The 25,695-nt window shown below is 46.7% G+C and overlaps 1 protein-coding gene across 6 annotated transcripts in view; it reads left to right on the top strand.

The window, feature by feature from the left end:
- The window catches only part of nfic (nuclear factor I/C), a 64,994-nt gene extending 40,523 nt beyond the window's left edge, over positions 1–24,471 (top strand). For 4 of the 6 annotated variants that reach the window (XM_086224243.1, XM_086224246.1, XM_086224245.1 and 1 more), the window contains 6 exons: positions 1,515–1,636; positions 3,015–3,128; positions 10,944–11,098; positions 13,524–13,707; positions 16,633–16,721; positions 19,587–20,008. In XM_086224243.1, coding sequence (XP_086080369.1) covers positions 1,515–1,636; positions 3,015–3,128; positions 10,944–11,098; positions 13,524–13,707; positions 16,633–16,721; positions 19,587–19,664 — 742 coding nt within the window. In that variant the 3' untranslated portion in view covers positions 19,665–20,008. Of the gene's footprint in view, positions 1–1,514; positions 1,637–3,014; positions 3,129–10,943; positions 11,099–13,523; positions 13,708–16,632; positions 16,722–19,586; positions 20,010–20,161 lie in introns of those variants that run through there. The other 2 variants (XM_086224247.1, XM_086224249.1) reach the window with 2 other exon arrangements.
- The last annotated feature ends 1,224 nt before the right edge of the window (positions 24,472–25,695 follow it).

Below are 25,695 nucleotides of genomic sequence, written 5' to 3'. Positions count from 1 at the left end.
TAATCCATTATGAAGCCTCACAGCTGCAGACAGAGCAGGGCCAGAACACACACACGCATAAACACATAAACACACACATACACACACACACACACACGCATAAACACACACACATACACCCACACACATACACTCACACATACACCCACACACAAACACACACACGCATAAACACACACACATACACCCACACACATACACACACACATACACTCACACACATACACACACACATGCACACGCATCAACACACACATACACACACGCATAAACATGCACACATACACCCACACACATACACACATACACACGCATCAACACACACACATACACACACGCATAAACATGCACACATACACCCACACACATACACACGTACACACGCATCAACACACACACATACACACACGCATAAGCACACACACACATACACACACGCATAAGCCCCCACACACATACACACACGCATAAACACACATAAACACACACACATACACCCACACACATACACACACACACATAAACACACAAACACACACACACACACACAGCTACGCACACACTGGTTTTCAAAGGTGAAGTTTGATTGTTCCGTGATGTCCCAACACGCACCAGCATCTGAGCGACGTGTCCCTCGTTTGAAGGAGAGAAAAGTGAAGGCTCCACTTGAACCAGTTTCCATGTTGGAAACACATTTCTGTTTCCCATCCAGTCAGCAGTGTGGCGGGGGGGGGGGGGGGGGCGAGTGTGCGAGGCTCGGAATCATCAGCAGCTCATCAGCGCGACCAAGTTTGGAATGAACAAAGCAGGACTACATGTGGCAGCCGTGACTGCAGACCAGCTCTTGTAGCAGCCATGTAAAAGTGCTTCTCCCCTCTGCTGCAACACACACACACATATACACACACTTATACACACACTTACACAGACATGCAACACAGTCCCATGTCCATCTGGACAGGTGGTGGTGTTCACCTGCTGACTGTGTCACCTGGTTTAGGCAGCACCCCAGTGCAGAGGGGTGGAGATGTGTGAAAACAACGAGGTGGATGCCAACGTTCAGTCACAACGGGTCCTGCCCACATTTGTCACATGACCATTTTCCAGAAAAATAAACATCTGCCTCTCAACTTGACTGCAGACACTTGAGCAGCAGCTCTCCGGTTTCACACTCTGGTTGGGAAACACACACGGAGGCAAACAATGAAGGAATAGAGAACAAAACATCAATTAGTCAAAAATGAATATTCATTTGTCAGCTATCCAGAGGCTTTGAGGTTCTGGTCTTTGTGTCTATAAATCAGAACAATGGGGGACTAGAAACAATTTCTGGGTCGCCAACACCACCAGCAGTGTTGATCAAACACACCATGTGGATCAAACTCATCGCTGCTTGTTGTACGAGGATTCGTTTTTCTTGCACCTAGTTTTCTCTTCTTTGTGCTATTTGTCACTTATCGTGTGTGTGTGTGTGTGTGTGTGTGTGTGTGTGTGCGTGTGTGTGTGAGACACAGGAGCAAGCGTCACAAGTCGGGCTCGATGGAGGAGGAGGTGGACAGTCCAGGAGGGGAATATTACCACTCACCCTCATCTCCTGCCAGCAGCTCCAGAAACTGGACTGATGAGATGGAAGGAGGTGAGAGTTCTGGAGGCGGGAGCACCGGCACCATCATCACCACACACACGGACCTCATCATCGTCAACCTTTCTGTACTCGGAAGGAAGGCCAACTCACTTTCATGCTTATCTGAAAAGTCTCCGGCTTTGTAGGACTTCCTAACCTACAGTGGCGTTTCTGCTCCAGACACACGCCGGGAGAATTCCTTCATCAAATATCAAAAAGCAATTTCCTTTACACTTAAGTACATGCAAGAGCTTGTTGCTCTTTACTTTTACAGTAGCACATACTGTAGGTGAAAGTACCTTCACTTTCATCAGTGTTCAGACGGGTATCTGTACTTGTATCTAAATGATGAAAGTGTGTCGTCTCATCGCCAGACAGAACCTCCACTACCTTGTCGTGGGTAACCAAGGCTCCCTTTAATATACAACAGGTGTTGTAGCCAACATTTGTCACCATGGCAACTTAAATGACAGACAGGAAGACAAATCCACTGATCCCAATCTGAACAACAGTGGAAATAATCATGTTCAGTGTGTGAGAAAGAAACCGTCTGTTTTTGTATAAGACGTGTTAGATCTTTTACTTGAACTCATAATCAGTGGGAACAACAATATGTTGCACTTTAACCTTTGTGTTGTGTATTTAAGCTGTAGATTGTGTTAATAGTTGCACAAACATCCACTTGGAGCTCCACTGTTTGACACAATGATTATGGACAAAAATTTCTGAAAGAATAAAATGATAGAAGTGATGACAGTGCAGAAGTGCAATTTTCTGGCCTTTGTTGGTGGAGAGGCTGAGTTTGACTGTGGTCATGTGGTGTGTGGCAGCGTAGTAGCATGGCAGCCTGGTAGCATAGTATCATGACAGCATGGCAGCATAGTAGCATGGTGTACAGTAGCATAGTAGCATGGTGTACGGTAGCATAATAACATGGCGTACGGTTGCATAGTAGTATGGTGTACGGTAGCATAGTAGCATGGCAGTGTGGCAGCATAGTAGCATGGTGTACAGTAGCATAGTAGCATGGTGTACGGTAGCATAGTAGCATGGTGTATAGTAGCATGGTGTACGATAACATAATAACATGGCGTACGGTTGCATAGTAGCATGGTGTACGGTAGCATAGTAGCATGGCAGCCTGGCAGTATAGGAGCATGGCGTGTAGCAGGGTAGTAGCATGGCGTACGATAGCATGGCGTTTGGCAGCGTGGCATGTGGGAGCGTGGTTACTAACCTGAACCCAATAGATAGGACTGAAACCAGATAGTGGCAGAGAACGATGAATGATGTGTGTGTGTGTGTGTGTGTGTGTGTGTGTGTGTGTGTGTGTGTGTGTGTGTGTGTGTGTGTGTGTGTGTGTGTGTGTGTGTGTGTGTGTGTTTTGTAGGTCTGTCCCCTCCAGTGAAGAAGGCAGAGCTGGACAGTCCCTCTCACCAAGAAGACTCACCAAGACTGGGCTCCTTCACTCAGCACCATCGGCCAGTCATAGCTGTTCACAGTGGTCAGTGGTCTCTCTCTCTCTCTCTCTCTGCCTCTCTCTCTCTCTCTCTCTCACTCTCACACACACACACACACACACACACACACACACACACACACACACGCACACACACACACACACACACACACAGAAGCCATTTTCCCACTAAAACAGTGCAGGTTCCTGAACCAGTCCTGTTAAAGCTACACTGAACTGTGGTTGTTGTTCTCTCCAGTTGTGGACCAAACCACTGGGTCATGGCGGGAGGGGGGTGGGAGTCCCACGGCTGTGCATAGACACTCAAAGTCAGTCGCTCATGTAAAGCCAAGCTGTAGGAACTGGGATGAAGCTTCTCTCATGTCATCGGCTCACACAGAGGTGACCAACATTCATAGGGGGCTCCTGTGGGGGTTCGGGACTGTGTGTGTTACCCATCTGTTATCTGCAGCCGTGACACACGGATCAGGGGCTTGTCAGACATAATCATGCTTCACAAGAGAAAGCAAATATTTAAATTTTAAATATAAATTAAATTGTGAGTGAGAACACACAGAGGGTTTCTATGGAGGTAGATCTGTGTCTTTATCATTCAATCAAAAAAAAGGTTGCTTCAATCAAAAAATATGTTTTCAATAAAAAAAACTTCTTCAATCAAAGAAAAAAACGTGTTTGAATGCAAAAAATATGAGACTCAAAAAAGGCATTTGAATACTTTTTTTCCATACCATTTCACATTTTCACCTTAGTGGTACAAAATTAGGACTCAGGTCCCGGTATAAGCCAAGATAAATAGAGAGAAGTAAGATAAAAAAAATAAAATAAATAAAATGAAATCAAGTAACAGAAATAAGATATATACATGTATCTATATAGTTAAAATACAAATTATGATATATAAACCATCTGTATGATGTAAACAGGGTTGTTGAGGGTGGAAGATATTGCACTTATGGAGGAAGTATATATACATTAAATTAAAATACAGGAATATAAATATAAACAGTATTTTCATGTAAACAGTAGTTTGAGGGATATTGCACTTTATGGGAGGAGATATTGAGAGATGGGAGAGGGTGGGAGACTACAGCACATGGCTCGAGTTCAGCAGTCTGACAGCTGCTGGGAAGAAACTGTTCCTGAGCCTGGTGGTCCTGCTCTGGATGCTCCTCAACCGCCTGCCAGAGGGGAGAGGATGAAACAGACTGTGGGCGGGATGAGTGGAGTCCTCATGATGCGGAGGGCCCTTCCCTTGCATCATGAGGTGTAGAGGACCGAGATGGAGGGAAGACTGCTCCCCACAATTCTCTGTGCAGCCTTGACCACCCTCTGCAGAGCCTTCTGTTCTGCAGCCCAGTCGCTGCCGTGCCACACGGTGATGCAGGTGCAGAGGACGCTCTCCACCACACAGCAGTAGAAGTTCCTCAGGACGGAGCTCCCCAGTCCAGCTCTTCGCAGCTTCCTGAGGAAGTAGAGGTGCTGGTGGGTCTTTCTGACCAGCCAGGAAGTGTTGGCACTCCAGGTGAGGTCATTGGATATGTGCATACCCAGGTACCTGTAGCTGGAGATCACTTCCACTGCTGCGTCACCGATGTGCCGGGGGGTGGTGCTTGTCCTTCTGAAAGTCCACCACATTTTTAGTCTTCTCCATGTTGATGCAGATGTTGTTTGCTCTGCACCACTGCACCAGGTGTTCCACCTCCTCTCTGTATTCAGACTCATCGTTGTTGGTCATGCATCCTAATACTGCTGTGTCATCTGCAAACTTGACGATGTGGCAGCTGGAGTGTCTCACTGTACAGTCGTACGTCAGCAGAGTGAACAGGAGGGGGCTCAACACACAGCCCTGTGGTGAGGCAGAGCTGAGGGTGATGGAGGACGAGACAGTGTTGTGGATCCTGATGGTCTGCGGTCTGTTGGTCAGGAAATCCAGGACCCAATTGGGATGATGGTGTTGAAGGTGGAGAAGTCCAGGAAGAGCAGGTGGACGTAGGAATTTCTGCTCTCCAGATGAGTGAGGGCTGTGTGGACCGAGCAGTTTGGCCTGTAGGCGTACTGGTGGGGGTCCACAGTGACATCGATGGAGTCCTTGATGTGGGCCTTGACCAGCCTCAGTGCAATGGGTGGGTAGTCATTTAGGCCTGTCACTGTGGAGCACTTGGGGACAGGGACAACAGTGTCAGTCTTTAGGCAGGTGGGGACAGATGACAGCGCCAGTGAGGTGTTGAAGATGTCCACCAGCACCTCGGACAGCTGTTGTGCACAGTCCTTCAGTACCCGGCTGGGATGTTGTCAGGGCCTGCAGCTTTGCAAGGGTTGATTCCCTGAAGGGTGTTCTTCACGTCAGCTGTGGTCACACCGAGGGGTGTGTCATCAGGTGGGGGCGTGAGTCTGGTGCTGGGGGGGGGGGGGTATCAGGGTCCTCAAAGCAGGCATAGAAGAGGTTGAGTGCATCTGGCAAGGATGGGTCCCTTGGGCATTCTGCATCCCTGTTGTTGTAGTCCATGATGCACTTGATGCCCTTTTACATGCGCTGGGGGTTGTTTGTGACCCTGGATTTTCTGGGCTTATGTGGCTTTAACCCTTGCGATGCCTGCACTCAGTTCTTTCCTCGCCTCTCTGAGTGCTGATGCCTCACCTGCCTTGAACGCAGCATCCTTGGCTTTCAGCAGTGCTCTCACTGTGTATTTAGCCAGGGTTTCTGGTTCGGATAGCAGGTTACTGACCTGGTGGTGGTGACATCATCAACACACTTGGAGATGAAGTCGAGTAAGGAGGAGGTGTATTCCTCCAGGTCCACCTCTCCCTCGTAGGTAGCTGCCTCTCTGAAGACCTGCCAGTCTGTGCACTGAAAACAGTCCTGGAGCACAGAGGCTGCATCACTAGGCCACTCAATGACTGCCTTCGTAGTTGGCCTCATATGTCTCAGCAGAGGGCGGTACGCTGGTGCCAGCAGGATGGAGATGGGGTCGGAGGGGCAAAGATAGGGGTGGGGAAGAGCTCTGTACGCACCGCGAATGTTGCTGTACACAGTCCAGAGTGTTTTCTCCCCATGTGGGGAAGGTCACATTCAGGTAAAAGCTGGGCAGGGTGGTAGAACATCCATCCATCCATCCATCCATCCATCCATCCATCCCTCTTCTCCTGTTCAGGGTGGTGGGGGTGGAGCCTATCCCAGCAGCCTTCCCCCTGGACAGGTCACCAGTCCATGGCAGGGCCAACACATAGAGACAGACAACCATTGGCTCTCCCAGCCACGCCTACGGTCAATTTAGAGTCTGGATTAACCTGGTCCCCTCTTGATGTCTTTGGACTGTGGGAGGAAGCTGGAGTACCGGAGCAAACCCACGCAGGAACAGGGAGAACATGCAGACTCACCCAGAAAGACCCTGTGCTCCAGCCGGGGCTCCACCCACAACCTTCTTGCTGGGGGCCACAGTGAGGACCACTGCTCCACCGGGCCGCCCTGAACAATGCCATTACAGTAATTATTACAATTCGGAATACCTGATTGACTAAAATACTTTGTTGGCTTTACTAACATCTGCTATCATTTCAGACCCTGTTCTTGCTCAAACTTCAATCAATCAAACTTTATTTATAAAGCGCAAGAAAGAGGAGCCACTGCTCCTGGTGCATTAAGCAGAAGGTTAAAGATTGACAGTAGAAATGTTTGCTCTTCATAGGACAGAAAAGTACAGGATCTTCTGAGGTCAGACCCTTCCTACCAACGCTTCTCTTAATTGTACTATGCACAAGTACTAGCAAAGCTGTCATTCATCCATAACTTCATTAGCTTAAGTCATACAGCTGTTGACCACCTCTGACAGCACCCTATGTAGTTTGTATTTGATCCTGTCAGAAGACACCATGGTGTAGAATTCTGGAGAGATGGTGCCACAGCTGTCAAGGAAGTCTGACAGCTACGTAAGAAGTTCGTCCAGCTGCACGTTATCAGCGAAGTCAGCTACCGTTATCGGCTAGATGTTAGCACACCCTACTAGCCTGTCTGACAATATGACGGCGTTAATATCTAACACCATCACACAAATTAGTCAACGTGAACTAACTTTTAATGTTGACAATATTTTTATGAAAATGTTTTACTCACGTTTTATCCAATCCCTTTTAACATTCTCTTTTATTTGTTGGTACAGTTCCCTTTCTCTTAAAAATAAAAACAGACTGCAGATGATTGTAAAACAGTGTGGGAAAATCACAGGGTTCAGTCGAAAGGATCTCTGTGCCTTGTATCAAACCAGAGTTCTTTGCAAGGCCCGTTCGATCCTGACGGATCAGAACCACCCTCTGGCTCATGAGTTCCTGCTGCTTCCAGCGGAGGTTTGACCTGCCAAAATGCAGGACAAACAGATTTAAACACTCTTTTGTCCCTGCTATCATTGCTCTGCTTAATAAGTAGATTTACTTGTAATCATCACTGGCCTTTGCTGCTAATATGTCTTGTTTTGTTTCAGCTATTTTTCTACTATGTTGTGCTTTTGTTAGGTATGACTGTTGTAGTGATTTAATGACTGCTTGCTGCGGACCAAATTAACCCTCAGGGATAATAAAGGTTCCTTCAACCTTGAAGTTCGCTAGCATTATGTTTAATCGAAATATCAAACAGAGTAGGCTCATAACATGACACCAATCAGTTTCATATTGTTAAATGAACTCACCATAGTCTGTAGGTGTAATATGATAACTCCACCTGACTGCTCCCTGGCTTGTGCTCGATTTTCTTGTTGTAGAAAGACGTCATTGATGTAGACACTTGTTACCAAAACATGTCTGGCCAATGAGGAAGCATCTGCCCACGGCAGGATATTGTGTCAAAATGATTCAAAGAAAAAAACAACTTCAGAACTTCTTTCACTTCAGTAAAAAAAAACTTCAAATAAAAGTGTGGCAGTGGCAGACCAGGTTGGTGGTCCCCATCTTTAAGTAAGGGGACCAGAGGGTGTGTTCCAACTATCAGGGGATCACACTCCTCAGCCTCCCTGGAAAGGTCTACACCAGGGTACTGGAGAGGAGGGTCAGGGTGATAGTCAAACCTCAGATTGAGGAGGAGCAGTGTGGTTTTCGTCCCAGCCATGGAACTGTGGATCAGCTCTTCACCCTCGCTAGGGTGCTGGAGGGGGCATGGGAGTTTGCCCAACCAGTCCACATGTGTTTCGTGGATCTGGAGAAGGCTTACGACCGTGTTCCCAGGAGCACCCTGTGTGTGTGTGTGGGGGGGGGGGGGTACTCAGGGAGTATGGGGTTGATGGCCCCTTACAAAGGGCCATTCGGTCATTCTACCAGAGGAGCGAGAGTCTGGTCCGCATTGCGGGCAGGAAGTTGGCAGGAACATAGAGCAGATCCAGGATCAGTGGGGACGGCCTTCTGCTTTGACCGGTTGGGGGGAAAGAGAGCAGGAGAGCGGGGCACAGACAAAGACAGAGAATGGAGGAAGACAGAGAGACAGAAGGAGAGAGAGGGACAGAGATGAAGAGAGAGAGAAAGGAGGAGAGACTGATGGACAGACGGGGACGTGAGCAGGTGGAGCTACAGGTGGCAGGTGGAGCCTCTTCAGGTCTGGAGCCTCCTCCAGCAGCACCAGGATCTGGGATGAGGGGAGAAGAAGAGGAGTTAGTAACACGTATGTGGACAGGAGGAGGAGAGAGAAGCCCAGTGCATCATGGGAGATCCCAGCAGTCTGAGCCTATAGCAGCAGATCTAAGGGCCAGCCTAAGCAGTCCTGACTATAAGCCTGATCAACAAGGAAGGTCTTTAGTCTGCTCTTAAACCTAGAGAGGGGGTCTGGGTCCTGGACTGAAACTGGAAGATGGTTCCACAGGAGGGGAGCCTGATAGCTGAAGGCTCTGGCTCCATTCTACTGTTAGAACTCTAGGAACCAGCAGGAACCCTGCATCCTGGGAGTGAAGGGTTCTAGCTGGATCATAGGGGACTAGGAGCTCTGTCAGGGATGAAGGAGCCTGATTGTTGAGGACTTTGATGGTTGAAGGAGAATTTTAAATTCTGTTCTGAATTTGACAGGGAGCCATGCAGAGAAGCAGTCCAGGAGAGACCTGGTCTCTGCTACCAGTTCAAGTCAACACGTGGGCAGCAGCGTTCTGGACCAGCTGGAGAGTCTTTAGGGACTTATTAGTCCAGTCTGGTAGGAGGAAGGTGCAGTAATCCAGCCTGGAAGTGACAAAAGCAGGGACTAGTTTTTCTGCATCTTCTTGTGCCAGGATGTGTCTGATCTTAGCGATATTATGTAGATGGAAGAAAGCAGTCCTAGAAATTTGCTGAATGTGGGCATTAAAGGACAGATTCTGATTGAAGAGAACTCCTAGGTTCCTTACGGTCGTGCTGGGTTCCAAGGTGATGCCTTCCAGGGTACCTATCTCAGTAGACAGGGTGTCTCTAAGATGTTTTGGGCCCAGCACAAAAACTTCAGTTTTATCAGAGTTCAATAAAAGGAACCCAGTGAGGGTTGGACTCCACCAATGCTGCCCTTTGTCACCGGTTCTGTTCATAACTTTTATGGCCAGAATTTCTAGGCGCAGCTGGGTGGTGGAGGGGGTTGAGTTTGGTGGTGGGAGGATGTCGTCTCTGCTCTTTGCGGATGATATGGTCCTCTTAGCTCCATCAAGCCACGACCTCCAGCTCTTGCTAGGACAGTTTGCAGCTGAATGTAAAGCGGTAGGGATGAGAATCAACACCTCGAAGTCTGAGGCTCTGATCCTCAGCCATAAAAGGGTGGTTTGCCCACTCCAGGTCAGGGGGGAGGTCCTGCCTCAGGTGGAGGAGTTTGAGTTTCTTGGGGTCTTGTTCACAAATGAGGGTAGGATGAAGTGGGAGATTGACAGGCAGATTGCGGCAACATTCGCAGTGATGTGGGTGCTAAACCGGTTTGTTGTGGTAAAGAGGGAGCTTAGCCAAAAGCCTCCTTCGGGATGTGTTCCAGGCATGTCTGACCAGGAGGAGGCCTCAGGGCAGACTCCAGACACGCTGGATGGATTATATCTCTCAGCTGGCCTGGGAATGCCTCAGGATTTCCCTGGAGGAGCTGGTGAAAGTGGCTGGGAGAGGTCAGTCTGGGCTTCCTTGCTGATGCTGCTGCCCCCGCGACCCGGACCAACCGGATAAATGGAGGAGGAGGATGACGACGAAAAGTGTTAAAATGATTTTTTGGGGGAAGGGCAATTTAATTTTTTTCACTTCATTGAAAAAAATGCTTTCGGTTAAAGCAGCTTTTTTTGGAATTGAAGAAAAAGACACAAATGTCCTAATATTATATGGCCAAAATACACAGAAAATTACTTAAATCAAAAGAAATATTTCAGTAAAAAATTCACTTATATCAAAAAAACATTTTCAAACACAGAATAAATGAATTCAAATGTATTTTTTCAATCTCAAAATTTTTTGTTTGCATTAAAACACTTTTTGAAGTTAATATTTTTGTTTGTGAAAAAAAAATTGTGGCAACTTTTTTTGATCGAATAATAAAGACACAAATGTTGTGCCATAATATGGCCCAAACACAAAAAACATAACTCCAGTCCAAAAAAATATTTTCAATTCAAAAAAACTTCACTTCTATCAAAGAAAAGATTTTCAATCAAAGAAAAAAATATATTCAAATGCTTATTTTGTCTTAATTTTTTGGCATTCAAACACGTTTTTTTTTTCAATGATTGAAGAAGGTTTTTATGGATTGAAGGGAAGCTTTTTTTAATTGAAAACACATTTTCTGATTGAATAATAAAGACACAAATCTACCTCCATAAGTTTCCAAGTGAGGAGCCATTCTGTGTGGCCATGATGTCTTCTCTCCTACCTGTCCAGGTCTCTCCAGGCCACACCCCTCCTCATCTCTTCATTTCCCAACCTCGTCTTACTTCCCCCATGGAGCGATCCGCTACCCTCCTCACCTGGCACAGGACCCTCTCAAAGACCTGGTGTCACTGGCCTGTGACCCTGCCAATCAAACCCCCAGCTCAGTGAGTACAGTCAGTGATGAAATGCTATCCGCTCTCTGCTCTAACTCTAATCTTCTCGTGCTGATCCTCTAGTGCTGATCCCCTAGTGCTGATCCTCTAATACTGATCTTTGAGTGCTGATGCACTCATGCTGATCCTCTAGTGCTGATCCTCTAATAGTGATCCATTAGTTCTGATCCCCTAGTGCTGATCCCCTAGTGCTGATCCTCTCGTGCTGATCCTCTGTTGCTGATCCTCTAGTGCTGATCTTCTAGTGCTGATCTTCCAATTCTGATTGTCTAGTGCTGATCCTCTTGTGCTGACCCTCTAATGCTGATCCTCCACTCCTGATCCTGTAGTGGTGATCCTCTGATGCTGATCTTCTCGTGCTGATCCTCTAGTGCTGATCCTCTAATACTGATCCTCTAATACTGATCCTGTAGTGGTGATCCTCTGATGCTGATCCTCTCGTGCTGATCCTCTAGTGGCGATCCTCTCATGCTGATCCTCTAGTGGTGATCCTCTTATGATGATCCTCTAGTGGTGATCCTCTCGTGCTGATCCTCTGCTTCTGATTCTCTATTGCTGATCCTCTAGTGCTGATCCTCTAATACTGATCCTCTAAACCTGATCCTCTAATGTTGATCCTCAAGTGGTGATCCTCTAATGCTGATCCCCTAATGCTTTTAATCTAGTGCTGATCCTCTAATCCTGATCCTCTGGTGGTGATCCTCAGTGCTGATCCTCTCATGCTGATCCTGTAACACTGATTCACTAATGCTTGTCCCCTAATGCTGGTCCTCTCGTGCTGATCCTCTCATGCTGATCCTGTGACACTGATTCATAAATGCTGATCCTCTTATGCTGTCTTCTAGTGTTGATCCTCAAATGCTGATCCTCTCGTGCTGGTCCTCTAATGCTGATCCTCTATTGCTGATCCTCTAGTGCAGATCCTCTAAATGTAATCCTCTAGTGCTGATTCCCTAATGCTGATCCTCTAATGCTTATCTTCTCGTGGTGATCATCTAGAGCTGATCCCCTCATGCTTATCATCTAGTGCTGATCCTCTAGTGCTGATCCCCCAATTCTTATCATCTAGTCCTGATCCTCTAGTGGTTTTCCTCTAGTGCTGATCCTCTAATGCTGATCCTCTAATACGGATCCTCTAATACTGATCCTCTCATCCTGATCCTCTCGTGGTGATCCTCAGTGCTGATCCTCTGATGCTGATCCTCTAACACTGATCCATTAATGCTGATCCTCTTATGCTGTCTTCTAGTCCTGATCCTCTAATGCTGATCCTCTAATCCTCATCCACTAGAGCTGATCCTCTAGTGAGGATCCTCTAAATCTTATCCTCTAGTGCTGATTCCCTAATGCTGATCCTCTAGTGCTCATCTGCTGTTGCTGATCCTGTCATGCTGATCCTCTACTGCTGATCCTCTCATACTGATCCATTAGTGCTGATCCTCTACCGCTGATCCTCTCATACTGATCCATTTTTGCTGATCCATTAGTGCTGATCCTCTACGCTGATCCTCTTGAACTGATCAGTTAGTGCTGATCCTCTAGTGCTGATCCTCTATTGCTGATCCATTAGTGCTGATCCTCTAATGCTGATCCTCTAGTGCTGATCCTTTAATGCTGATCCTCTAGTACTGGTCCACTAACGTGGATCATCTAATGCTGATCCTCTAGTATTGGTCCACTAATGTGGCTCATCTAATGCTGATCCTCTCGTACTGATCCATTAGTGCTGATCCTCTAATGCTGATCTATTAGTACTGATCCTCTAATGCTGATCCTCTAGTGCTGATCCTCCAATACTGATCCATTAGTGCTGATCCTCTAGTGCTAATTCCCTAGTGGTGATCCCCTAATGCTGATCCTCTCGTGCTGAACCTCTAATGCTGATCCTCTAGTGCTGATCCTGTAATGCTGATCCTTTTGTGGTGATCCCCTAATGTGGATCCTCTCATGCTGATCCCATAGTGCTGATCCTGTAGTGCTGATTCCCTCATGCTGATTCCCTGTTGCTGATCCTCAAATGCTGATCCTCTAGTGCTGATTCCCTGTTGCTGATCCTCTAATGCCGATCCTCTACGCTGATCCTCTTGAACTGATCCATTAGTGCTGATCCTCTATTGCTTATCCATTAGTGCTGATCCTCTAGTGCTGATCCAGAGTCTAACTGTAAACTAGCTCCTTATTTTCTTGTAATTCAAATTTAGGAACAGCTCCACAGCCATGTATTGGCAGGTAAAGTCAAAGCAGCTACAGTTTTGGCTGAAGCTAAAACTGTTGTAGCCTTCAATGTCCAGGTCCCCCTGGACCCAGTGAAACATTTATAGGTGCTTTTCTGCTTCCTGGTCATTAGATCTTTGTGTGTGAATGGCCTGCAGCTCATGAAATGGAGTTTAATTGCATTTTTCTCGGACGTTCGCAGCTGAATGGCAGTAACCAGATTAAAGTGCCCAGTCACTACATCTCCTCTCAGATGTTGGCACCTCCTGGACCAGCACCCTCCCTGGGTCCACCCCCCTCGTCCCTCCCCAGGCCCACACTGTCTGCAGAGTCCAAGGCTACTACCACATCATCTGACGGAGGTGCAAACTCCCCGACATCCCCCAGTAAGTGTCTAAAACCTTTAGGAGTCACCCATCCACCCATCGACTCATCCACCAATCCATCTAGCCACCCATCCAACCCTGTACTCATCCACCCATCCACCAATCCATCTATCCACCCATCTACTCTTCCACTCATCCACCGATCCATCTATCAACCATCCATCTATCCATTCCATTCTAATCCATCTAACCACCCTTCTATCTATACAACCATCCACCCATTCACCATCCATCTAACCTTATATCCACTCATCCATTCATCCACTCATCCACCAATGCACTCATCCACCCATCCACTCATCTATCCATCCATCTGTCCAACCTTCCATCATCCATCCATCCATCATCAATCTTTCCACTCATCCACCAATCCATCTATCCACCCATCTATTCATCCACTCATCCACCCATCCATCTGTCCACCAATCCACTTATCCACAAATCCATCTATCCACTCATCCATCTAACCACCCTTCTATCTATCTACCCATCCATTCATCCACTCATCCACCCATCCATCTATCCACTCATGCACCTATCCATCTATCCATCCATCCATACATTTATCCAGCCTTCTATCTATCATCCATCCATCTAGCCACTCATCCACCCATCCATCCATCCATCCATCTATACACCCATACACTGATCCATCTATCCACTCATCCATCTATCCAGTCATCCACCCGTCGATAAATCATCCATCTGCTCATCCACCCATCCTTCTAAACACCCATCTATCTATCCACCAATGTGACCTGGAGGAAGCAGGTAAAGGGTGAAGAGGACTGGTCCAAGCACAGACCCTTGTGGAACACCAGAACTGACTGTAGTGGTCTCAGAGGAACCATCATTAACTGGTACCAACTGAGATGACCTAGTAAATATGACCTGAACCAGTTTAGTGTGGTTCCTTTAATACCAGTGACAGGTTCCAGTCTCTGTAGAAGGATATGGTGGTCAATGGTGTCAAAGCTGCACTAAGATCTAATCAGACCAGCACAGAGACCAGTCCCTCGTCTGGTACCAGTAGGAGGTCAATGGTACCTTTGACTAGTTCTGTTTCTGTGCTAGGATGAACCTGGAACCCGACTGAATCCTCCAATAAGCTTGTGTTTTGAGGAAAGTCAGATGGAGGTGGGGTCTTGGAGACAGGCAGATGGTTTAGAGGAAGAAATGTGTTTGTGTGTAGGAAACATAGAGAAGCCACACTAGAACTTGATGTCAATCAACTCTGACATCAGCTACACACTGCTGGTGAACTTCTCCACTCCACTGGTGGCAAACTGTATGCGATGCATATAGTGTGTTTCAAGTAAACTCTATCAAAAACAAATTTACCATGTCCTATGTCTATTTCTTGGTATTCCTGTGAATGAAGTACAAGTCAGAGGCACTTTCTCTTATCATTCTCCCTTTGTTTGTGACAGTGAGCAACAGAAATGTCACAAAGGAGACAGTGAAATAAGCAAACAACATTGTTCAATAACAAGCTATTTAAATATCTACATAAATTGTGATACAAATCCATCGCCGTCTACCGCTTATTCCCTACTAGTAAGGGTTGCGGGGGGCTGGAGCCTATCCCAGCATCTATGAGCGAGAGGCGGGGTTCACCCTGGACAGGTCGCCAGTCCATCGCAGGGCCAACACACAGAGACAAACAACCATTCACACTCACATTCATACCTACGGTCAATTTAGAGAAATAAATCAGCCTCGTCCCCAAATTGATGTCTTTGGACGGTGGGAGGAAGCCGGAGTACCAGAGAGAACCCACGCAGGCACGGGGAGAACATGGAGACTCCACACAGAAAGATCCCGCGCCCGAGCCGGGACTCGAACACCACCACCGTGCAGCCCTGTAATACAAATATGTAATACAGAAAAGTAACCATCTCTTTCAGTAACAAGAGTACTGCAGGGTAAGGCCTTAGCCTTGACACAAAGGTTGTAGGATGGTTGTCCATTTCAGTAGAAACAGAACAAATCAACTGACAGGATAAAACTGATCATTGATCAGTGTTTTTCTCACATATCATCAAAAAACAACTTCATCCTGGAGCTTGTTTTCTGAACTAGTTTCACATTTAATTCACTAAGTATCAGTTTAGTATGAGTGTTAATATATTACTAATTATACCGGGACTCTAACACATGAAGTAGACATAATTACTGGTTACAACTATAGAGTTGGAGGATGTGTCACTAACGCAGCAGCTCCTTATGTAGGCGCACTCATTAGGAAGTGCTCTGCAGCGGGAGTTTAGGTCACGAACGGTGACATGGTGAACAACACTGACTATTTAGTTACCGGCTCATTCATTCATGATGAATGAATGAGATTAAACAATATTCTTCCTGTTACATGAGCAAATACATTTAAATAAATCACAGTCGGGTCACAGCCACAGACAACCACTCCCGCTTACTGATACCACACGACCTAAACAACTCATTTATTGTTCTATATTTAATCTCTTCGCGCCAACAATCATTTTTGGGTTTTCTGTTTGTCCCGTTCTCTTGAACACGGTATCACCTCTGGTCATGAACTGTGACACGCAAAACACCTTGATAATAATTCACATGCTAATTATGCCAAAATGTCCCCAAATATCTTGAACTGTAGTTTTCTCAGCTTAGCTCATAAAACTCATCCAAAACAGATTAACTGAAGATTTGCAGGAGCCTGCTGAGTCCTCAGGAGGAGCCTGGACCTTTTAACTTACACCTTTTTGCTTGGACCTATAAGCTTAAACCTGTTAGTTCAGACCTGTTAGCGTGGAGCTGTTAGCATGACTGCATCATCTTCTCCTCAGACAAAGATCTTCATTGAGCCTTGCATTTGTAGTTAGAGCTCTGAGCAGTTGCAGGTAAAAACACAGATCGTTGAACTGATGATGTCAATGCAAACATCTGCAGCGTACTCGGCCCCTGGGACCCCCCCTGCTAACCGCTCCTCATTTGTTGGAGTCACCCCTCGAGACCCAGGTGGACTCTACCAAGCCCAGGTTAGTACAGTACACTGCATTTTGCATGGTCAACGCACATTGTGTGTGTGTGTGTGTGTGTGTGTGTGTGTGTATTTTTGTTTTTTTTGGGGGGGGGGGGGTGGAGGGGTATTTGGCCATAAATATAAAAATGTCTAAAAACACAGCTTGAGGAGAACATCAGATCAGAAGTTGACGGCTGAGAATGCAGGCAGGGTCGAAGGATTTGGGGGGGGGGGGGGGGGGCTGCTGGCTGGATCGTATCATGGCTGCTGCATTGCAGTGCATCAGAGCCACAAACATCGCTGACATACTGCTGAGCCAGAGATCCTCTCTCCCCCTCTCTCTTTCTCTCTCCCTCCCTCGCTCTCTGTCACAGCCACATGGCTGAGGTCCTTCTCGTTCAGGTGAACAGAAGCTGATCTCAGCTTCAGGTATTTTCTGATAGTTTAATCAGTGACGATGAGATGATGTCATAACCACCTCTGTACATATACCTATACAAACACACACACACACATATATATATAAATATATATATATATATGTGTGTGTGTGTGTGTGTGTATGTGTGTATATATGTATATATATATATATATATACATATATATGTATATATTCTCATTACACACACATATGTGTATAAAGAATGAAGTTAAAGTAAATTACCTATATATATATATATACACACACACACTCATATATACAGTATATATATATATATATATATATATATATATATATAAATTACTACAACTATATCCTTACTGAAGTGAAAAATACAACTGTCACTGGTACCTCAAGTCCAGCTCCCAGAGACTGGCCATGAAGAGGAGCGAGGGAGGCCCAGGACTGGTGAGGGTTAGAGCCACTGGCCAAGACCAGACCACCAAAGACTACATCAGAACGATGACCCCCAAAGATGAGCTGCTGAGTGAAAACCACTGGCAACAGGAACCCGATGTAGAGGAGCAGTCTGGGTCTAGGTCATCAGACAGGACCCCAGGAGCAGTCCTGGTCTAGGCCACCAGACAGGACCCCAGGAGCAGCCCGGGGTCTAGACCGCCCTGAGACTTTTCAGCACATAGCAGCAGGGGGGGAGATGCTGGCAGGAAGGGCCTCCACGGAGCACAAGAACCAAGCAGCTGCATGGTGGACCAGCACATCTGGTCTGAGACAGGGCCTGAGGTCCGAAGGGCAGGATGCACCCTGCTAAAGTGCAGGAGAATGACCAAGCTTGGATTCTGTGGGACTAACTGGTGCTGGCTAACCAAGCGGACCTGGTGCTTATGGACCACCAGCAGAAGAAGGTGGTGGTGATAGATGGAGCATCCAAGAGAAAGCAGCACCAGAAGAATGAGAACCAGGAGCTGGATAGATACCAGGAGCTGGATAGATACCAGGACCTGGAGAGGCACCAGGACCTGGAGAGGTACCAGGATCTGGAGACATACCAAGATCTGGAGAGGTACCAGAACCTGAGGAGGTACCAGGAGCTTGATGGATACCAGGAGCTGGAAGGAGATGTAGGTGAAGGGGGGAGGGGACCCCAAACTTGGAGGGTGTCTCCAGCAGGTTCCAGGTCCAACACTTTAGGTCTCAGTGCAGAAGAGCTCAGTCCAGGACCAGATGAGATACTGTAGGACCCTCAGACTCTTGACCTCTGGTAGAGGAGCACAACTGGAGGAGGTCTCCCAGCACTGTGTTTTTGTTCTTGGCTTTGTTGTGATTCTGTTGCAGCTGACGGGCCTTCAGGCCCTCATCCTCCTCCTTACGTGGGCTGCAGCTTTGCTGTTCAGTCCTCCATCCAGGACAAAGGAAATTTGCTATCAGGGAACAGAAGAGGAAATGATGTTGATCCAAAGAGCTCCTGGGGGGACATGGAGAGAGAATGGATTGATGGGTGAAAAAAATCTACATAACTAGTTTTGCTTCCTCCTGAGAAATATTTTCAGAGGAAAAACCCAAAGTCAAACTTCACCTGGAGCCACTAGCGTGGCGTTTATTGGGGTTGTGGAGGTTTCTCCACTACCTTTGTTCATTGCTCCATTTGGATCTTTTCAAAATGACACACACTAAAGTGTCATGATGCTTTCAACCTTTTTCCATTCTGGGAGAAAGTGAAGTTTGCAAGAAAATCTAAAAAAAAAGGTGTTGATTTTATGTTGTTGTCATCCTTTTAATTTCATCTCTCCATCATTGGGCTCCAAACAAATTGCAGCATTTTGCACATGTGATGAAACGGGCCCCTGAATCTGAATACAAGAGAACAGCCTCACATTCAACTTGAAAGTTCATTTGTTTGAGCAGCAACTCAACAGGTGCATCAGGAACACGTCCTTCACCTGAGAGCATCAAAAATAAGGAGTAACTTCAAGGCAAAAGGATTCAATTGGACTCAGTTTTATATAGCGCTTTTCTACCTTCGCGACACTCAAAGCTCTTTACAGTGTGGTCTCATTCACACACACACTCACGCACTGATGGTGGAGGCTGCCATGCAAGGCACCAACCTACTCATCAGGAGCAATTATGGTTTCAGTATCTTGCTCAAGGACACTTGGACATGGTCACTGAGGTTGAGGATCGAACCAACGACCCCTTGGTTGCTAGACGGCCACTCGACCCCTGAGCCATGCTGCCTGTTATTTGTCAAACGATTTTATACAAATAGAATTACTTTCATTGTAGTTCTGAATTGCTTATGATGTATTAGTATGTCTAGATACACGTATTATGCTTTTAAAGACTTGTTAACAATCAAATTTCAACACAATGAATTTGGGGAGTAAAACATACATCACCTGATATTAAAAACTTTATTCATCCACTCATCCATCCATCCATCCTTCCATCCCTCCATGTTCTCCATCTTCTCCTGTTCAGGGTGGTGGGGGTGGAGCCTATCCCAGCAGCCTTCCCCCTGGACAGGTCACCAGTCCATGGCAGGGCCAACACATATAGACAGACAACCATTGGCTCTCCCAGCCACGCCTACGGTCAATTTAGAGTCTGGATTAACCTGGTCCCTCTTGATGTCTTTGGACTGTGGAGGAAGCTGGAGTACCAGAGAGAACCCAGCAGGAACAGGGAGAACAGGGAGACTCACCCAGAAAGACCCCGTGCTGCAGCCGGGGCTCCACCCACAACCTTCTTGATGGGGGCCACAGTGAGGACCACTGCTCCACCGGGCCTCCCAATATTAAAAAACTCAACAGGCAAATATTTCCTGTTTATTTGGTACCGTTGACGCATCACAGTGGGATTTTATCAGCACAGATCAAACCAGCAGCTGGAGCACCAAGACAGTGTGGAAATATACTGCGATGTGTTGCATTACTGATGTGATTGCAGTACTGTCTTCATGTAGGTGATAACACCGTTTTGAATTCTCTCATCTGGTGCGTATCAGGTTTGTGAAAGTGCTGCATGTGGTGACTGAGTGTCTGTGTGTGTTCCAGTCTTGGTATCTGGGCAACTGAGGGCAGCGTGGAGGGAAGGTGCTCGTCCTGGTGGGACCGTCCCAGAGGAAAGGAGACGATGAAACCGAGACATTTCTGCAGGAGGAGCCTACATATCTATAAGTATATATTTAGGCATACTTATATATGTGTATGCACTCAGAAGAGACATCCTGGATGGAAGTAGTAAGCTGCTCTGACCGATACTAAATGGCCACTCACGTGACTCGTGAGCAGCAGGAGGGAGGCTCCGCCCAGCTTGTAACCTACCCGTGTCCCCAGGATGGACATCAAGCCTTTGCCCCTGAACCTGAGTCTACACCAAGTCCAGCGTAAAGCCCCCCTCCTGGGACGGCGAATGTAGACGTCACCCCCCCCCACACCCAGAATGCCCCTCTCCGCTGCAGGTGCTGCTTATTATATATGCAAATAAGCCTCGCTTATTTTCTGAATGACTTCAAAGAGAGATCTTTTTTTGTCAATATGTAATGTTTCTTTGCACTTTTTAATTTTTTATTGATATGCCTGAAGAAAACGAAGAGTTGAACCAGTGCGTCTCGCTCGCTCTCTCTCTCTCTCTCTCTCTCTCTCTCTCTCTCTCTCTCTTCCCACCAAAAGACAGAGGCTTTGTCTTTTTTATTGACAATCATCAGCCTGAAACCATTAAGTTGCTTGGAGAGGCTCATGTTTCTAAGACTGTTTGTGCTTTTTTTATTGGAAAACAATTGTGGAATATAAGAGCTATATTCATGCCTCCTCCAACACGACGCAACACTACAGGGGGACAGTGTTACTGGTATCAGGGGGAGTTTTGTTTAGATCATTTTGTCATGAAGTATTTATCCAAATGGCCAAAGGCACAACGTTTGGAGGACGTTTGCTGCTGCCTCAGTCAAACGGCTCAGTAGAACTGAGAGGAGGCAGAGACACGTTCGAACCAGGATCATGTGATGAACTGGCTGCTGGGCTCAGTGGGTTTAAAACTGTAGCATGATATGCCGTGCGTGCGTGCGTGTGTGTGTGTGTGTGTGAATATGGTACCTGCTTTCCCCTCTCATCCCTGCTTCACCTGGAGGAGGCGTGTCTCAGTGATGTGTGTCTGCGATGAGGGAGGCAGCAGCATTGCACGATGATCCAGCCAGTCTTTGACAGAGGTGCAATGACGCAGCTGCTACCAAGTTGTCTTGCTGATGGTTGTGACCGACTGGACCTGAGCACAAACCCCTGGCTTCTTGTCCAGCTCTGAAATGTGTTGTGGTCTAGAATGTGTCCCCAGAGGTTCTGGACTGTAGTCTTGACCCTGCCAGCAGATTTTGGTCCTGATTCAAGCAGAGGAGAGCTGAAGCTGCTGGGACCGGTTAGTCACAGTGCCGGGGTCAGCTGGAGGTCAAATCCTGATGCCAGCGCCACCACAGGAAACAAGTCACAGGACAAGCATTTATAGGAAAATACTAGTTTCTGGAACATGAACTTGCTTTTCTGTGTCTGACCTTGAAACATTTGCATCATGACGGCGCTGCAGTTCTGAGTATTCTGAGCTGAGTAGTGGTCGCAGAGAGGGGCACATCAGGCCACGAAATATAACTTGTTCCCTCAATTTAATTAATTTGAGGCCACAACATAATTTCTTTGCAAGGCAGCTGAATATGTGAGATCATACAAGAAGTCATCCTGTGTCCTCATCAACAGAGGTTTGACCAATCAGCCCAGGGACACAGGGGTGGGGTTTAGGTGTGTAGGCGACTGAGGAGGTTAGCATAGATTCTGCTTTACCACCTGTTGCATCAGAACTGGAGAGGATTCCTCCAGAAGAGCAGAAGAAGAAGAGTTTCCTAGTGGAACACATGTTCCTACCAACTGGCTTCTGCTTCACTTCCTCGATCTGATTGGTTGAAGTTAGTCTGTGACACATAGATGCTTCATCCAGTCACCCGCCAGGTACTTTTTGAAAGCGTCTGCCTTTTTCCACAGTTTCTATGGACTTTTTGAACAAATTGTATTTTGTGGCCATGACTTAATGAAATGGAGGGAAGATGTTTTCTCATTATTTTCCTCTCTATGGTGACAATTTTCTCTCTCTCTCTCTCTCTCTCTCTCTCTCTCTCTCTCTCTGTTCTGACTGGCTACATTTAGCCAATCATCTTTCTAAAGGCATTTAATATCTTAAAATCATCCTTGCAGCATTTGAACTTTTAGAATTATTTCTAGTATTTGACAAGGTTAGCACGGACTAGCATGAGTCCCTGCCTGTGGTTCTGGTGATGTCGCAGAACCACATGTTCATCGCAGTTACGAAGATGTCAGTAGAAGCACCAAGTCTGTCGGTGACGGTCGAGGGAGAACGCGCTCAGACTCCAGGTCATCGACGTGCCGACGCTGATATTTGTGTGTCTACTCAGTGTCGACTCCAACAGTGGAGGCACATGAGCAAACAGACCTTTTGATATTCTGTCCACCGTCTCTTTGGCGATGAGGACAGATTTTTAGGGACTAATATTTTATAACCAGTTCCATGTTTTAATCTCTGAAAATTCAGAGCAAATGCTGACTGGTGTTATTCACGTGAATTTGAGAGGTAAATATTTCCATAACATTCCCAACACAACGTTAAGGGGAAAAGTAAACACAAACAAACATTGGTTTATTGTTATACAACAGCTGGTATATATCATATCCTTCATGAATCCACTAATCTCGTCCATCCGCCCGAAAAGACAAAAGCAACATTGTAACTTTTCCCCCTAAAGGTACACAAAGTAATCCAAGCAGCCACTCCCTTGCAAGCGTGTGTGTATATGTGTGTGTGTGTGTGTGTGTGTGTGTGTGTGTGTGTGTGTGTGTGTGTGTGGAGCGTAGCTGGAAAATTCCCTCTAGTTTTGCTCTTCTTGTCCTCTCGTCTGTACATTTTAAATGTTTGCGTCACACCAACAGCCGATGATCTAGGATGTGTCTGTTTGGTCCACTAGCAACTTTATATGCAGTCAAGCTGCGTCTGCACTCAGTCAGGTGTGTTTTCCTTCGTCCTGTCTTGCAGTTGGGGCTCAAGTTGACAGCAGTCAGTGCCTAATAGGGTCCAGTACTCAAAGTACTGGTATGAGCTGGGCTTTGGTAGGACCAGGTTTAAAGTTTTGTTCAAATTGGCTTCAAGCTGATGTATAGTGCATGGTGCTGCCCTGGTCGCTGTGCTGACCTGAAGAATGCATGATACCTCTTCCCAATCCTGCTCTTCCTCCTCCTCCTCCCCTTCCTTCCTTCGGCTGTCTATAACTTTGAATTTTAATAATAGCCGTGTTGTTAAACTTCTATTTTGCACGATATTTCATAGAACACATTATGTGCCTTGCCTTCAGTTAAAGAACAATAATACATTTGGAGAAGTGATCTTACTTTATGGTACAGCTGGTTGCACCTCAGTACAAAAAAAGCTGCATGTGTGATTGCTTGACCATAACCAGTGTAGCAGGTACAGAGTTTTAGCTTCAGCGCTGGCAGCGATGGGCTGTGAGCTCCTTGAAGGGCCTCGTTCCCCTCAGTCGAGGTGGGAGGCCTGGGTCTGTCCTCTCCTGGCAGACTCTCGAGAGCAGATTAAAGGAGCAGTCGCACATTCTGGTGGTAACTTGCATTTTGTGCGAAGCTGAGTCAAACACATTTCTATCAAACTCAAGCCATTTATTAGCATCTCACAGAATCTATCGACTGATGGGGTCGCCTCCAGCGTCATCCTGTAGTCAGTGAATGTTCAGGGTCAAGACCCGGACAGAGTCCCAAAATGTCGAGCTTCTCCTTCATTGTTGGAGTCGTATTTTTTACTATTGGACTGCACTCCCAGAGCTGACCTGGTTGATTGGGTGTGACCTGATGGATGGAGACCAGCAGATCTGAGAGCAGCCCAGCTGATGGTGACAGGCTGGTTCAGTACCAACACAATCAGCTCTGTTATCGTCCTGGTTCATCTGAAAGGGAAAATTTGCCACTTTTGATGTTTTTTTCAATTGGAGGTGTGAATGTTCTCTGTCTCCATCCCGTGTCATCTCATGCTCCTCGTCTACCCTGCAGTCAGCAAACCTGGACTACAAACAGCTGCATCTCTTCACTGCCAGCATCTATTCATCAGACTGAGGTGAGGAGCCACAGGCTGAGAGAGCAGCGAGAGCGACGCTGTGCTCTGACCTGCTGCTCTATGCATGTGCTACCATGACCACACACAGCAGGTTGGCGGGGTGTGAATGGCCTCCTCATCATGCATCTTAGAACCCAGATGTTTATGGATGTTTCTAGTCAGTGTTGATGGTGAGAGTTCAGAAATGGTGGTGGTGGTGGTGGTGGTGGGGGGGGGGGGGGTTATGTGTTTGCAACAGCAAAAACGGCCTCTGGGATATTTAGCCATATTTATTCAAGCCAGAGAATATTTTGTATTCCATCATATTTAAACAGCCAAAGACACAGTGGAGAGAGTTGGGGCTGCAGCTCATTGAGGCGAAGGTCACCAAGTGCTCGATGCTGAGCTCCAACTGGAACCGTAACTACACAGAAGGAGATAGAGCGGGATAGATGAGGCGGCGTGGTGACTGGCCAGGTGCAGGTCAGGTTACTCTGGTCTTTACTTACCGTCTTAAGCAGGCAAATATGGCAAGAAAGCATGTTTCATGATTTTGGTGGCCAGCTGGTACATGGAGGCAGGACCCGCACAGCTCCACGTCTGCCCAGCAAGCACTGAGAAACTACATTCACCATCAACACTGACTGGATAGACACATAAAACGTGTTTCCTGTCAAGTAGGAGAAGCATGCGAGCACATTTGATCACACCTTTTTCAAGTAAATGTCTTGTAGTACATTGCGAATACTGAGTCAACAGGATGTTACTGTAGAACTGTCACACAGGCCCAGTCTGAGGCTCGGCTGGTCCAAGACGGGCCTACAGAATGCCGTCCACTCCCCTGTATAATGACCATGTGACCATATATATGGAGGCATGCATGCACGCACTACAAACTGTCTTCTTAACCTGACTTTTTGGTTATTGGGTTGTTCTTCCTTGTGTTGCTATTATTTTATATTAATGGTGAAACATTAACCGTGTGAATAAAAACGTGCAACGTGAATTTATTGGTTATAAAAGTTAGAATGTGAAGGTCTGTGGTGGATCGTCTCTCTCAGGCTGGTGGCCAAGCCACAGAGTGAGGGACCCATTAAATGGGACACACGTGGCTGCATTGAGTGGAGTGGTGAGCCATGTGATGGAGGGCGAATGATGATCGCTGAAAAAGGTTGTCGGGATAAAATAAACATGATAAGAGAACTCAGAGAGTGCACACCTAGGATGCCCTAAAAGTGCTATTCTAAAAACAGTGTTTGAAAGAATCTTCTTGGACCGGACCTGGATCCAAATACTCAGCGATATACAGGCTGAAGGGAAGATGATTGGCTGTCGGCAGCCACATTTCTGGAATCCTGAAATATTTCTAACACATCAGAAACACTCACAACCACATTATGGACATTTGTTTTTGCTTCAGCACTACCTGATTGAT

This window comes from Aulostomus chinensis, chromosome 14 (genome assembly GCF_037954235.1).
Source record: "Aulostomus chinensis isolate RoL2024-O1b breed Wild chromosome 14, RoL_Achi_v1.0, whole genome shotgun sequence".
In the NCBI taxonomy this organism is placed as follows: Eukaryota; Metazoa; Chordata; class Actinopteri; order Syngnathiformes; family Aulostomidae; genus Aulostomus; species Aulostomus chinensis.
Note: the sequence above shows the minus strand (reverse complement) of the source record. Positions and strands in the feature narration are given on the sequence as shown.